Source organism: Xiphophorus couchianus, chromosome 9 (assembly GCF_001444195.1).
Source record: "Xiphophorus couchianus chromosome 9, X_couchianus-1.0, whole genome shotgun sequence".
NCBI lineage: Eukaryota > Metazoa > Chordata > Actinopteri > Cyprinodontiformes > Poeciliidae > Xiphophorus > Xiphophorus couchianus.
In genome coordinates this window covers 19,675,703-19,692,364 of record NC_040236.1, presented here as the reverse complement: position 1 = coordinate 19,692,364, position 16,662 = coordinate 19,675,703, and the positions used below count along the sequence as shown (strand labels likewise).

General features: G+C 41.2%; 1 protein-coding gene across 11 annotated transcripts in view; it reads right to left on the bottom strand.

Moving 5' to 3' along the window:
- Positions 1–16,662, bottom strand: part of dab1a (DAB adaptor protein 1a) — a 260,379-nt gene that overhangs the window by 27,529 nt on the left and 216,188 nt on the right. For all 11 annotated transcript variants that reach the window (XM_028028174.1, XM_028028175.1, XM_028028176.1 and 8 more), the window contains 3 exons: positions 16,050–16,189; positions 12,293–12,391; positions 3,884–4,015 (listed from right to left, as the gene is read on the bottom strand). In XM_028028174.1, coding sequence (XP_027883975.1) covers positions 3,884–4,015; positions 12,293–12,391; positions 16,050–16,189 — 371 coding nt within the window. The remainder of the gene's footprint in view (positions 1–3,883; positions 4,016–12,292; positions 12,392–16,049; positions 16,190–16,662) is intronic.

The window sequence follows — 16,662 nt, the reverse complement described above, 5'->3', positions numbered from 1 at the left end:
CGCTGCGGTAATCTTTCTACACCCCCCCTCCCCTCCAACTGAGCCAACGGTGAAAGATACTGTCACTCTTTCAAATTCAAATCCGCTTTACATTTCACAATGCACGCCACGTCAGTAGCAGAAGAATAAAAATGCAGACCTGCCAAAGTACCAGCTTAGGCAGACGGCATTTTAGATCCATGAGCAGATGAAACCGACGCAGTGTTTTCTGGACCTCAGGAGGAGGTTTTTTTTTTTTTTTTTTTTCTTTACCCCTCCAGGGGGTGTTTTTTGTGGGCTCTAGTGTCCCTTATACGACAGTAGGCCATACGACAGTAGGCTGACAGGAAACTGGGAAGGAGAGGGGGGAAGACATGCAGCAAATATCGTCGGGTCCGGGAGTCGAACCCGCGACAGCCGAGTCGAGGACTCAAGGCCTCCAAATATGGATCGCACTAACCACTACGCCACCACGGCACGCCCAGGAGGAAGTTTTGATAGCGTTCACATTCATTTATTTTGGCAGGAGTCCTAACTCACACTCCCCAAAACATAAATAAAATTAATAAACGGATCCATTTTGGGAGTTTATGACAAACCCGTTTATTTGCTAAAGTTGTGTCTTATTTATTACTACTTTAACGGCAACACGATTTATGGAGACTTAACTGAGTGCTTAGAAGACACACGCACACACAACAAAAATCCCTCTGTGCTTGTGTGACAAATTAGCCTAGTTAATGACAGCTGCTTCTATAGGACAGTTCAATCTGTAGAGATTTCAAGATGGAGCTGGAAGGTGTGAGATATGCTCCTCCTAAATTAATCTGAGGTTCAGTAAAAAGATTCACGGCAGCCCACAGTTTGATTTGCATAATGTCTAAACGCTAGAAGCGGGAGTAAAAGCTTTTGTTTGAGTATTTTCTATAGTGACTTGAACTTTCCTGAACAAATAGAGTCCATAGCGGAACTGTGTGTTACGGATTTCCCTGTCATTTACTCACAGAGATGCCACTGAGGTGGTTTTTGTGTTTGTTTTTTGAATGAATGAATGAATGAATGAATGTTCACAGCACTGAAATTATACTTTTTGCTCTAAGGAAAAAAAGCATGAAATGTTTACTTGTTTTAATAAATACGATTATTAAAAGTCCGACAGGACGCAACAACAGTTTAAAATTAAATAAACATTCAAATCTTATCAGCTTTCACTCTTTTTAAGAAGTATTGCGATTCTACAAAAAATTCAGAGTCTAACAGAAAGTAAAGTAACAACAGAGCAGATGACGCAGCAGAAGAGAAGCAGTAATGACAGAAAACTACAATAAAGAACGCTGGAAAAACAAGAAGCAAAGTTTGGAGGGTCCTAAAATAAATTTGAGCTCGTAATTCACACTAACGCGAGGATACAATGTTTGTATCTCAGAATTTGCTTGCGTGGATATGAGAGTCAAATATTTCCATAAGTTGTCGCCTTTCTCAGGTTGAGCTGAGGAATCTCCCGAATTTCTCCACAGTGGAACAATGAAAGATATTTCTATTTCATTTGCCACACCCAGGTCTGATTACTGCCACAACCCGTAGAATCATTTTTGATGATTACATGCGACAAAATGTAATGTTCATTGCTTGTTTCATAATTGGTTACTGTATTATATTTTTATGGTGTAAAGCACTTTGAAAAAGAGTAAACACATCACAACCTGAAATACAAGAACAGGTAAAAAAAAAAAAATAAATAAATCAAAGGCATTGGCATCTATCAGTCTTGGAAGGGTTAGAAAGCTTTTTTCCAAGGCTTTGGGACTCTGGTAAACCACAGCTAACATTATGTCCGAAAAAAGATAACTTAATAAGCACTGCAGGTCTCACTTTCTTCAGCTATGGTCATGATTGATGATTCAACAATAAGAAAGAGACAGGGCAAAAAAATGGCTTCCTTGGGAGAGTTTCGAGATGGGAAACACAAGGGTCTGCCTCACCTTTGCTCAAAAAAACATCCAAAGGAATCTGGGGGAAAATATTCTGTAGACTGCAAAGCAAAAAGTGGAACTTTTTGGTGGTGCTCATCAAAGCATTTCAGAAAAATATTATTGTACCTTCTGAAATATGCGACAAAAAAAGAGCAAAAACAGAAGAAATATTCACAGCACCGTCCTTTTGTTTTTTTTCTTTGGTTTGTATTTTCTATGGTGGGAGTATTTTTTTTCACACATTTAAACAATGACGAGAATTTTGACGTGTAGTTCTCCCATAACCCCGAAAAGCTGATTTTTATTCATAATATTAACTCTGGTAAGTTTTGCATAAAGTTACAACAAAGACTGAACTCTGAGGCAATCCTTTCTGACACAATTAGGGCTCCTCCATCTGCACAACGAGCTGACCAAATAAGACACGTCTTTCTTGTTCTGGGACTTTGAGCAGTAAGCCAATTACTTTTGAATGTAACCCTAAATTGGCCTTTTCTGAACAACTTTAAGTCTTAGACTTCATGACGACAGAGACACTTTGTTAATTCACATCAAAGTGGTTACTTTCCAATTACAGCCACAGCAATAAGCTCTGCGCTTTCATCCCTCTCATTGTTTCCACCACGACTAACAGCCCGAGCGATGGCGGGTTCAAGTCCGAGAGAGAGAGAGAGAGAGAGAGTAAAATATAATTATGACCTTTCCTCAGGCACACACCAGGTAAATGGCAGCTTAGCTGAGTGAGGAAAACACCACTCTGTGATACACTGTTAGGCAGGGCAACGTTGAAAAAGCAACCCCTTTTCAATCACAGGGTGTGTGTGTGGGAATCAGTCTAAGTCAGAGAGCCACGGTTCATGGCCCTGGGAGGATGGATATGCCATTAGAGCTGGTGACACACACTCAAACCCTCATTGACTCACTATGGGAAATCAATATGGCTACAGAGCAAGGCAGCTGGATCCAGATAAAACAAGCCAGGCACACAGATGCAACAGCAGCAACAACAATCATATCAGAGCCCAGAGAGGTACTCAATATCATGTAGAGTGTGCCACTGGTGCTGCTGCAGGACTGACCTGGACCTTCTGCCTTATGCTGTGCCCTCATGCACAGTAAACGGTGTGTCTGATGCACAACACACACCTGCATGAGCGAAATGTCAAGAGGTTTGCACCAGCGAGAAATGAGCTGAATGAATCACTTTAACCTGCACACACGTATGACGTAGCAGTTCTTACAGTAACAGTGTGAACATTACATACATTCATCATCTACAATATGTTGTGTTAATTTGGACCTTCCACAATGTTTGTCTCCAGAAGACATTTGCCTGAGCTTGAGGATGCGCTGGCATGTTTCAGGTTATGATGAGCTTTTACTATGAAGGTATTTCTGGGTTGTGCTCGAACATCCAAGAGTGACGATCCGGTTCAGTGTGTTGGGAACTGGTTGGGTTTTATCAGCATATCTAATGTGTGGGATATGTTGTACTCAGAAGCCAGATTCGCACCAGGGAAAACTGTTTATGTAAATGAGTGCTACCATTTTTGAGAAGAGTAGGCAAATATCAAGTAATTTTTATGCCAAAAGCTTGTCGGTAAAAAAAAAAAAGAAAGAAGGTGACGTGTTTTTTCTCTGCCACCTCTGAAGGGATATGCAGAGATAAATGAGGGTATATGTAAATATTTGAATGTATGTTGAGAAAATCTACAAATTCAAACTTCCGCATCAAATTCTTGCTTTTGACATTCATTGTTGTTGCTTTACTATACAACCATTTTTACAATATTTCCATTTCCTGTTTGAAAACAAATAGTGCAAATATATTGCTAAAGGCCTAAGGTGAGTCAAAAAGATCTCACCTTCCAGGATGAGTGTGTGCAAACGCTTCACCAACATTAAAAATTGACGCGCAGTCAAACACTGACCGACTGTGCAGTTTTGATGGCCACAAATCTGTGATTTCCCTCCTTCCCGCAGACATAACCGAAGGCTCTGTGGTCCGTGATGTCCTTGGCAATGTAGGAGATTTCATGGACTGCATGGTGGTGTTGGAGGATCTGTGAAAGAAAACAATGAAGTATGAGCTTTTGCTGTGCAGACAAAAGTCAAATAGTTCTGTGTCTTCACGCTCCACAAAAGCATGATGTCAGCAAAATACATAAAGTTGTACCGAATTTCACTGCAATTGCAGCTACAAGTCTCTTGGGGTATCTCTTTATCCGGTTTGGATATCTAGAAATGAAAGCCTTTGTCTGTTCTTTGAAAAAAAATAGCATAAGCTCCTTCTCATCAAACAAGGAGAATCTACAGAGGACATTACTGTACTTCTCAAAAAGTAATGTCCTACAGATTTTTATTTGGATTTAGATTTAGACTTTGACTGAGCCATTCCAGCACATGAATACACTTTAAACTAAATTATTTGTTTGGCAAGTTGCCTTTTGGAAATGTGAACCTTTTAAGTTTTCTTCCAGTATTACTGGAAATTTATATCCACACACATTCTCATCAACTCTGCCTTATTATATCTATGTGCAGCAAATTAAACTAAGTCTGTAGAAAAACTCATTACAGAAAATAAACAATCATAATCACAATATTTAGCAGATGATAAATATCAATATATATATTTTTTTTATTTAAAGATTAAAAACCGTTTTAACTCCTCACAATAATTATTCAACACTAGTCCTGTACAATCACTCAATAACAATACATATCACGATTGACACGTGATCAGTATCAATAGATATCAATAGATATCAATACGGCCAGTAGAATATTCAATAATTCCACGAAACTCTGATCCAGAACCGCACAGCATTCTGGGCGATGTAGGCAGAGGAAAAGGTTCTTGCTGCTCAACCTCTCACGGTGGCATCAACTAACTCGTTCTTTGGTTGCCTAGCAACAACCTGTTGAGTAACTGGCGCAGCAGCAGTTTCTGGTTTCTGTGCCTCATGACCGCATAAAATAAAAGTCACGCCACCAATCTGGCAGGACTTCAGCAATTTAAAACCAAAAACCAATCAATAATTATCGATATCGACTGATATGAAATGTGTAAATGCTCACCGTGTATGGATATTTTTACAAGGTACTGTAAGTTCACACCCGACACAAACTTTTGCAACCCTCCCTGAGAGTACACTCTGAACACTCGGTTAGAGACCTTTTATTCTTCACTGAATTATTTGCAGCTCTTCTGCCCTCTATGGTTTAGTTTGGGTTGGATCTGCCAAGCTGGCATTGCCTGTGGCAGATGGCACTGTTTGTCCTGAGGACAGAGGGGGGGGGGATCAGTGACAATCACAGCTCGGCAAGCTGTCGGACTTGATCACTTCATCTGCGCCCTCGCTCCCCGCATGCACAGAATTCACAGCTTAATCTGCAAAGGCCCTCTGTTAAGTCACACTAAATGTCTGCTTTGTTATTGTTGTCTGTGCCAGCTGCCCGCTGCGAGGAGAGGCGCGCAGTCAACATAATGATCCTGCGGCCCTTCAGTTCATCAGAGGGGCCGGGGCCCTGTACAATCACACAACAAACACACGCATCTGCTCCCTCTGTAGTGAATCCAGAGGTGAGACGTGGCGGGGAGGAGTGACAGCAGTTTAAACACGGGGGGCCGCGAACAACCACACACACTGTAAACCCCAGCAGAGGCACATAATCGCTGTATGAGTCATGCCTTCTACATTTAATAATTGGAGTAATGATTATTATTATCACCTTTGATTGACCTGAAAATGACAGCTAAGGCAGTGTGTGAAAAACACACAACGCACACGCACACACACAGCTCATTTACAGAGGTTATTGAATTATCTCTGGGTGGGCGGCGAGGTGACAAAGAGAGACTCTGATTCAAAAAGAGCGCACAATGAAATGACTGGATAAATTCAAAACGCTCCTCTTCATCTTGGCAGCAAGTAAAGCTTCAACAGCAGAAGCACCTCGCATGCACAGTCAGCAGGTTGGATCACCAGCGTTTAAAAATGAAGCTGGGATTGTTTTACTTGGACTTTGACATCTTTTGAGCCAGTTTCTCAGCACAAAGGTCGCGTTATTAAAACATCAATCCTGCGACATTCTCCGGGAGGCAGAAAGTTGCTGGTTTTACAAGGTAGATCTGTTCCATGGCGGATTATCATTAAGCAACACATGCTAACCATACATCTCATAAAAAGAGGAATACAGTCTGGGATGAAGACTGTATTCATTAGTGAGTTAATGCATAACACACTAATTAAGAAAAACTAACCCAAAATGGCACATTTAGCACATTTAACTCCACTGTTACTGTTCCCAAAGATATTTTCAAGACGCAACGGTTCATTGCTGAAAAAAACTCTAAAAATAATTATTACGAGCACCTCGAAAAGTTTCTGGCCGTTTGTATTAAATACTGGGTCAGAAAGACATCAGCAATCACCCTCAAATGTTTCGAAGATGCTGACCTGATTCTGATCATACTACACTCTCAGCATCCCTGTACATTAACTGTTGCAAAAACAACAAATGCTCACAAAGCAGGCGCTTATGGCTATCCAAATAAAAGCTGAAAATGAAAGAAGTTTGTGTGGGCCGATTTAGATCATGCGTGCGTAGGTTTCGGACAATCTTTGCTTCAGTCGTAATAACCTAGAGAAAAAAAATGGTAGGAAAAGGATAGAAATAAAAATAAATCAGACAATTTCGTGGAGCTCCTCAGCCGCCCCCAAAAATATTCTTATTTTTATAAATTGGTGAAAACTGGTTGTATCCTGCCACATTTTATTCACCGACAGGCTCTGCTGCTAACATGCTATGTACTGGCTCAACGTTTTGTGCTTTGCATCATGTTACAATGTTATTCCATCATCAAAGGCATACCTGCGGTGTTGTCTTAATTCTTTCATGCATGTTAAAGGAATAATTGAATCTCCTACTCAGCTCCTTCAGACTAGCGCTAGCAGTTTTTAGAAAACATCGGGCGGAACTGCGCATCTGCTGAGCCCGTCATGGGAACCACTTCTCAGTGAAACGCTGCTAAAAACGATTTTAAAGGCTTAACAGAGAAACGTTATGATGACGTGCTGAAGGGGAAGTGACGGTTTCTGACTCCCTAAAAAGACAGAAATTTCAAGGCGTTAAATTGCAAATAAAATTTCTTTTAAATCATGTTTGATATATCCAGCAGTTTTATAACAATTGAAGGTAAGATAGTTACTTGATTATGCTATAAAATGGCATTCCAGGGTAGTTGATTGCTTGCAAAGGCATGTAAAAATTCAATAATGACTTTATGCTCTCTCTCTGTCTGTCCGTCCAGATATGCTGATATGGACAACAGTCCCGCATGGCATCGGTGTCTCTCAGGGGATTGTGGGCAGCGTGTCCTTGAAGAGCTGCTGGCCACTGACCCAAGATTTTCTGCTCTGATGCCGGGATTGAGGAGGGAGGAAAGGAAGCAGCGGGATACTGTCGGTCTAACCTCCCCTAACCTTCACATCCCTCTCCTGGAAAGCAGCCCACTGAGGCTGCCCAGTCTCCAACCAGCAGGCCCGGACCGTCAGAGTACTTAGCTTTGAGGTGTAATTAGTCGCTTGAATGAAAAAATCTCTGTGGAGCTCGGCTAAAATGAAGGCAAAAGAATAAAACGCACAAGACTCCGCGTAGTCAGATAACAGAAGCTGAACATTGAGATTGTCTTGACATGCTGGGAGTGATAAACTGATCACATACAGTACAACCTTGTTACAATAAGGTTGTATTACTGTAACAAGGTTTTCTAACGACGTATTTGAACCGTTCTTTACAAGTGGGAGTTTTTGAAAAACAAGAATAGGAAGCACAAGTTCAAAATTATACATACAGACTCAAATGTAAACACACAGCTCATTAATATTTCATCAAATGCCCTTTAGTAAGTTGTACACTGTACCAGCTGTCAAGCATGGTTTCATTCTCAGTAGTAATGTTGCATCAGTATCGCTGGGTACACCAGCGCTGAAATACTGAAGGTGTAGCACTGACTACAAATTCTTTAACTTCACCTTAAATCAGAAGCTAGACGGGTGAAACAGAGATGTTCCAAACATGCACTGAAACTGGCTTTGGGATGGATAAAGCAGGCTAACATTAGGGAACTATGCAGAATCTGTTTGAACTACGTCTAAAAACGGCCAGAAAATCAAAACCAACTTTTTCTGAAAAGACGAGATGTCACTTATCCAGATAAATGATGCTGGCAGCTTGTTGATAGCTAGACATTCTTCACAACTTTACAAGGGATATTTTAACCAAATATTAGTGGATGTGTGTGCATGCTTTTGAGATCGTATGAATGAATTTGACCTTGTGTTGAAAAGAGAGAATCCACAATAAATTCAAACTTGGACACCCAATCTTTTTATTTCTCTTTATTCTTTTGGATAAGCAGAACTGCCAATATTAACTTACTACACATACGATTAGTCTATAAAGTTTAATGCATAGATGTTACATAATACAGATTAATCGGATTACCTAAGTCTCTCTCCTGCGTAATGCAACCTGGTGCAGAGCAGCGTGACACACGGGGGAACGACAATCGACAGCGAAAGGCAAATGTTTTTCTTGACTCAGGGTGAACCCAACACATGGAAAGCAACGACGGAAGCATAAAAGCTGCAAGAAGCTTTTTAAAAATGAAAAAGTTTCTCTACAGCATGTCTGTGGTTAATTCTGGCCAAGAAAGAGATGAAGACTTTAAGAAGTTGCTCTGTTTAATGCTTTGTACCTCTTAGCCTCTGCCTATCATGGAAATTGATGGATTTGGAACCATAAGGACTGACATTCTCTAAGGAACGACAACGGAGAACATTGATTTAAAGCAACTGCTCTTAGTTGCTTTAAAGTACAATGCTAAAGACTGTTTAAAATATCAACTCAGCAATGACTTTGGATTTATTTTGAAATAATAGAAATGGCCTGACTACTACTGTCACATATCCATCCGTCCATCATTTATACCCACTCGTCCTTGCAGGGTCAAAGGGGAGGGGCTGGGTCTTATAGCCAGAGGTCATTGAGGGAGAGGTGGGGTACACCCTGGACAGGTCGCCAGTCCATCACAACACTCTCACACAGCACCAGATAAAAATAACTAACGACCATTCACCGCCGAAAGGCAGGAAAGAATTATCTGAAGAGCCATCCTGGTCTTTTTAAAGAGCTATTGGAACGAGATAAATCAGAATCTGCACATCAAAGTTGTTGTTCTTAAGATCAGAAATCAACCTCACAAATGATGGCTACTTCTTTAGTATCTGCATTTTTGTTTTTAAATGATGTGATTGAAATCATAGCATTTTGTGGAATGAACCGGATGTATCTCATCTTTGTGACTCACAAGGTTCAACCCTCGACTCCTGACATAAAGGTTTCTGCGCTTGGCGCCAGACGCTAATGAGGCCAGCACCTGTATGTGCGTTGGGGTGCGTGGACGTGTGTGTGTGAGTGTGTTTATCGAGATAGAGGCCGACCCGAAAGAGAGACGTGCCGACCTGCTCTCTCTGAGATTAATGTCTCCACCTCTTCTTCTTCTGCATCTCAAACAACACTCCCCTCCATCCTGCGCGTGACCTTCTCTCCTTCGACGGCGGGGGGGCCATTCATCTATTCCTTCACCTGTACATCCATCCGTCCTCCCATCTGGGTGACGGATGCATGCTGAGGGTGTGGCGGGGGGTTTGAGATCGTCGAGATCCATGAACCTAAGCAGAGTCATTCTCTCCGTCTTGCTCTCTTCCCTTGGCATAAGGAGCGGTTGAAGGACTGATAGTGACGACTGCATATCTTTATAGTTAATATTAATGCGAGGAGACAGAGGACAAGGTCTCCCTGAAGAGAGCTTTACTCTGACATATGCTCCCTGATTCCCTACCTATCTCTCTAACTCTGTTTCAGTCCATCTCTGTCCCTCCATCACAGCCCCACCCTCCTCTATCAATCTTTTCTACATCCTCGTTTCCTCTTATCGTTTCACCCAACCCTTTCCCAGCTTCTTTTACTCTCTCCCCCTCTTCACTCCCTCGGCTTTTTGCCTGTTTTTTTTTTTTTTAGTATCTATTGTTTTATTTTCTTTATCACTCTGTCTTTCATCATAGAAATGTTTACGCGTCAAGGAGGGGTGAGGGACACGACTTTATGAGGGCTGTAAAACGAGGTTTGAAGGTGAACGACGGGCAAACACACATATACACACGCACGCGCACGACGTGCAGCATGAACGACATCCGACTCACGCTGGGGTGTAAATCTCGCAGCTGAACACCAGGTGTTGAGCTGCGGGCTTCGTTCACGGCTCAGACCGACCAGACAGCACGCCACGCACATTTATACGACACAGATGTTGAATTATGGTATAGAAATAAGGCTGTTTTCCTCCAGCTGCCACAAAAAACCCCCAAAAAACAAACAAAAAACCCCATAAAAACAAGCAAACACTGAAAATCTTAACAGGCTTCCAGAGTAAACCGTGCCAAGCATCTTAAAATTAATTTCTCTCTCATGTACCTGGCTCTTAATGCAGGAATGACTCTCAATCACCAGCACTAAAAGAAAGAAAACTGGCTTGTTTAATGACAGGAAAGCTGCTATGCTTGGGGATCGGGGGCTGGGGTTGGAGCGCATTATATTTCTTGCTCAAGGATACATTACCAGGTATAGCCGGGTAGGGTATTGAGCCTCAATAAAAGCTGTCAGCGGATCCTTGGGTAGGAAAATTTAAAAAGAAATCACCCGGCACTTCTGGCCACTTTCCTCGGAGCTACAAGCACACTCAATCTGCAACAGCATTTAATAACTGACTTCTGAGCTCTCTCCACAGACTGCCCTCTATTTATGACTGCCACTGTTGGTGTAAATCTCCAAGATGTCAAGATGTCTGACAGAAGCCAAGAAAATCTCACTTTTATTGTGGTTTTGCTGGGTTTTAAGGTATTTTTAGCTTTCATTAGGCAGAGGGAAAACGGTGACTGACGGCAAACTGTGAGGTAAATAAGATAACTTTGTAAATGGAAGGCGATGGGAGAGTGGGGGGAATACAAATGGTTTCAAAAAGTTGCCTCCATTCATTCTTCCATTGTCCCCTCATTTACCTGAGTCTTGCGGGTGCAAGAGATTCAAGAGGGGACTAAGAAGTGATATACCAGCAGGATACCAGTGGCACATGCCTGGAAAGCCTTTAAAGGGAGCCATCCAGGAAGCCATCTTGGCAGAGACCAATTCCCCTTTAACTGACTTGTTACCCTATCTCTACGGTTTGAGTCCAGCCAAATATGGAGAATGAGTATTTCAATGACTTGTACATTCGTTGCAACATTTTTTGTCTTAGCTCTGTTCGGAATGACAGAGCAGAGCAGAACCAACGTTGCTGCAGAATAAAACCTAATCTGTCAATCTTTTTTCCGCTCCATCCTACAATCACTCATCAGCAAGACATCAAGATACTTGCAGTCCTCAGCTAGAGGCGGAGACTGAGCCCTGACCTGAAGTGGGGTTGCAAAAAAGTAAAACCGCAACAGTTTTTCTACTTTGTGAAGCATAGAGTAACTCTCACTGCCAGTCCGTTGATTGAAATTCAGCTCCTACGACAGGAAGGTTCCCTTATTAACATGACAGATAAAATGTGGATGTTTGGAAATAATGGAATAGATTCCCAAATTGTTCTTTATAACTGTGAAGAAGTGTTCCCCAATTCGTCTCGCCTAACAATGTTTCACACTAAAGTTCACAAGCTATGAGCAGCATGTCTGTTAGTTTGCAAACAGACCAACTAAATAACCAGCTAACAGCTCATTGAACTTCAAGTGTTACTTTATAAAGAGCAGGATGGCAAAAACACATAATATTCTCTAAAATAAGCCCTTTAGAAATAGACACAGTGGGTGATCATCCTCCCCCTCCGTTCTAACACCATTCAGCAAAAACCATACCAAAAACCGGCACTGGGCTCCATGCCTCGTTATTGGAAGTGCTGAAATAAAACATATGATGAAGTCAGGACAGATCCCATTGGTCAGCCAGGAAAACAGCCAAGTAAGATGGAATACGCATAATCCTGGAGCACAATATGAAACCAGTGTTGTCGCTGTTTGCAAAAAGGCATACAATGGGATAGCCATGTTCTCTCATCTACTACAGCCTTGTTCTCAGGGTTTCAATTTGGGCCTCCTGATTTCCCCAGGGGCCACTCCCTTTCATGGAGAGGCCTCATTAACAGAAGAAACAGAAATACATGCACACACAGCAGGGCTGCGCGCGGTGGTGCTCACACATATAAACAGACCCACGTCTCCTTCAGAGCTTACCCCCGTCTTCTCATCAAAGATCTTGATCCCTCCAAAGGAAACGGTTAGAAACACCTTCTGCTTGTGTTCTCCTTTAGACCGCGCTGCAGCCGCTATACCCTGCGGATGAGACACACACACACGATGCAAAACAATCGCATTAGGAACAGAAATGAAATACATGAAGAGTGGAAAGGGAATGCACATTAAGCAGAGTCTCTGAGTAAAAGATTGTTCTCTTGGTGGATTACCCCTCAGTATTGGTAACAAGCCACACACGGTGGCATCAGTTTAGGATGAGACCATTTACAGCCACAAACAGACATTTTACCAACACGTTTAGCAGAAGATTATGCTGCTAAACATCAAGTCCTGTCACATCTATTTGGTATAGATGTGACAGGTATTGGGTTGTATAATTTATTCTGTTTGAATAAATTAGAATGTTATAGAATATATTTTTTAGTTAACCATTATTTTATCATAAAGCCCCTTAAGATAAAGTCTCTTTTCGAGGGAGACTTGGCCAAGAAGCACAACAGTGTACAAAATGTACAGTTTGCTACTGTGCTGAACCAAATAAGTTACTTTTGCCATGATGTCATATTCCCCATGTCTCTTTTCTTAATGATGATCTAGAGAAGAAAGATTATATAAGTTTATATATAGTCTACAACTGCTCCCAAGTGGTGAAATAATAATTAACAAAACGAATCAGAAAGTAACAGCTGGCCTTCCCTGCTGGTGGATGTATTTCAAACATTTGGCAAGGTGAGGTGAGGGATTCAGAGTGTAGTCTTGTCTGACCTAAGATAGGTTTTTCGGTCAGTACTGCAACTTTTGAGCAGCAGTAGAGCATCTTTGGTGCCTCCAAGTCGCAGTGATCATCCAAAGAAAATTTTTTTGAAATGTCCCAAAACGTCTGCTATGTATACTAACTCTCCATTTGAAGATATTACAAATACACTTGTCATAAAAAATGTTTTTAACATAGTTTTAAGCAAAGCTTAAAATGGTTTCTTGCGTGTTTGATTTATTCAGCAAAGAAAAACAAATATTCCTCATTTGTGTCATCTTGGAATTGTTTAATTCAAACGCCACCCACCCCCCTTAACTGAATGCAACATTTAATTTTAAGTCATGCACACATGTTGAATTACTGATGAAAATTTGCGCATATTTCTATAACCTGCAAAGGATGTCTTGCGTTGTCTTGTTTAGGTCCACTGACATATTCCTAAGCTTGAATGCGAACAATAACTTAGCACAAATTTAAATGTGTCAATATTAGCGGTGTGACGGTACAGGTCTTTCAGTTCAGCACACATCTGTACTAAATGTATAGAGCCATATTAAATATACAAGTATGCACAACGTCTGTGCATGAGCTCTTCGTTCCACTAAGCAGTTTTAAAAGTGGCACCAAAAGTAGAGAAGTCTTCCAGCTACCACTAAAGTCTGCCACATTTTCACAATGCACCTTAATATGAACTCGAACTGTTGTTTTCTACATGACCTTTGTGATTTTATTTAATATTTGAATAATTCTCTCCTGACATAGAAAATAGATTTTTCTAATGAGATTTATCCTGTTTACATAAAGGCCAAGTAAAAAAAATAAAAATTGAAAGAGAAAGGCAGACCAAACCAAAGTTAGCATTTCACAACCGCAATAAGACAAATGACACTTAATTACTCACTTAAAATAATGTTAAGCCAAAAGTAAAACACTGGTGCACAGAGAAATAGGTTGAAGTCCAAATCCATTCAACCAGCCCTAAATACCATGGAGGTTTCTACAGAGGGATTTTCTCCAACAGCTACGCTTCTAAGGTGCATTCAGTTACAACTCCTACAATGGATCGTCTCTAGATAAACACTTCCAAATAAGTCGATTTTATCGATTAATCAAATGTTTGATTTGTTATTTCTTCATTTAAATTTTCCAATGCACGCCCTGCGTGTCTATATTTCAGAGTGATGTCAATGATATCAAAAGCCCACTATGTTGTTCGTCGAGCATCTTATGACGTCCTTTAGGTGAAGTTGCATCTTTATTCTGCTGATTATTTGTTTGTTTGGTGCTAACATTTCCCAGTTGCCGTATTGAAGGTCAACTCTGGATGCAGCATTTTTTGCAGACCTACTATTTTTGTACATTGAAGGTCTGATTTCCTGAGAGTCTTGGTCCAGAACAGTTTGTGACATCTGACTACATAGATTAATGAGTGGTTTGCGCCCTATGAACCTCTGGGCTGGATATGATTCACTGGTGTCTATGTAGATGCCAGAAATGAAGTCAAAACAACTCTTCTGGAAGACTTTCAGTTGTTTAAGTCAAAAATAATACTTACTGTTCATACACATGGTTGATATGTATGTTAAAAATCCTACAGTCTTTCTCATGTTAGTTTAACAAGGTTTTGAAGAGCTCAACAGCCTTTATCGTTCTTCAGATTTCAATTATCAAACTGGCTCAAAAGATTATTTTTTTAAACACTGGAAGCCTTATTATGCACATGATACACATCTTTTAGAGCAGTCAAACAATATCAAGATGGAAAACGTTCTATCACGACGCAAGTTCTGAAAAACGGAAGAAAGTCAGGGCCCAGTATTAGAACGGGCATTACTTTCATGTTGATTTGCATTGTTTAATCACAAAAAGAGGAGAAGAAAAGGGTGGAACAAGAACAGAGAACCAGAGCAGTTGAACGAGGCGCAGGAGGAGCCACGTGAAATAAGAGGTGGAGAGACGAGAGTAAAAGAGTTGATGGATTTTCTGTCGGAATAAATGAGAAGGAGGGATCCCGTTTGATCAATGAGCTGTCTGTCCGCTTCTCACCCTTATAGGTCTCCACTGGGTGGAGTTTTCACTCCACACAAAACAAAACACAAATGTAATTTTCTCTATTTAATTTCCACTGGCAGCATGACTTAGGGATAATTAATAATGAACGAGCTGCTCCTCGCCTTATATCTTTGACAAAAATCCGCAGGAAGAAAAAGAAAAAGCAAAGATTTGTTGAAAAAATGCGGCTGTTTTTAGCACGAGTTTCTTCATGTTGCAAAAGTCAATCAATTTTTTTTTTTTTTATAAACGGCGCTCCTTTTTTTCCATGAATTATAATAAAATGGCCAATCTGCTGTCATCTTCACTCACCTGTCTCCTACCCATCATCTAAATGATCCCTCTTCCTGTATGACTTCTCTTCTTTGTTAACTGCCCCATCTGTCTAACTCCCCCTCTAATTGTTCCTGTCCTGCCAAATGAGACATTCACCGCAATCCCCTTCTCATCCATATGGCTAACCTCCTCACTTCCTCCTGCACCCATCATCATCATGCCTATAAATTAAAGCATGCACATTTTTTTCCCTCCTATCTTTGTACTTGAACTTTTCTACCCTGGAAATTTGCATATGGGGGGGGGGGGGGGCAGACAAACCCTGCATGCATGGCTATATAGGAAAGCGCACTTACGCTGTGATGTATTAAACATGCATATTTAAATGTTCAACACTAGAATATGCATGAAGATGAACTCTTTATGGACCAAAAAAAATGAACAGCCACTGATGTTTGTAGGTTTTGAGAGAGCAGGAACTTCATCCGGCCTGAGGCGATGCTTGCCGCGTTGTTTCTCCACGTTCTTCTTTTTTTTTTTGCTGTTATTTTAAATTATCATGCAAATTTAAAGTTTCCAGATTGTGTCCACGCAAATCTCTGTTTGTTTGCAACAGCAGAAAAATAAAAGGAGAGGGGAGGGTGTTCTTACCTTGAGTTTCATCATTGAGTCCTGGCAGAGCTTGTCTCCGCGGGCGGCGGTGACCTCGTCCAGGCCGATGAGTTTGGCCTTGTAGCGGACGCCATCGCCCTTAAAACGCCTGATGAGAGCTGCCTCACTGCGATCCTGCCCTGCAGACACAAACCACACACACACCTCAGTCAACAGTGTGGCTTCCAGTCAAGGACCTCAATCTACCTCGGACCAGCACTATAACCTCAGGGACATCAATCAAGTGGGCAACAAAAAGGCTTGAAACTGTAATTCTTTGGGATAGAAACGCCCCCCAAACAAAACAAAAACAAAAATAAAAGTTAAAGCTAAAGATTTAACAACATCTTGTTTCAGGACTAACTCAGAAGTGATGGTGTTGAAATTGGTCAAAATACTAAGCGGATATGCCTGTATCATTCAGAAGGAATAATGTTGAAACTCAAAATAATGGTGACATTTTGCTCTTATCTCCCTCGTCTGCTGCAGTCCTTCCTCTCTCCTCTTCTTCTATTGTGCTCCCGATTGCCGACACGGTGCGAATGCATTAGTGCGTGTCAGCCGTGGCGTGAATGTGTTGACCTTGCTCTTGTACAGGAAGTCTCTGTGTTAT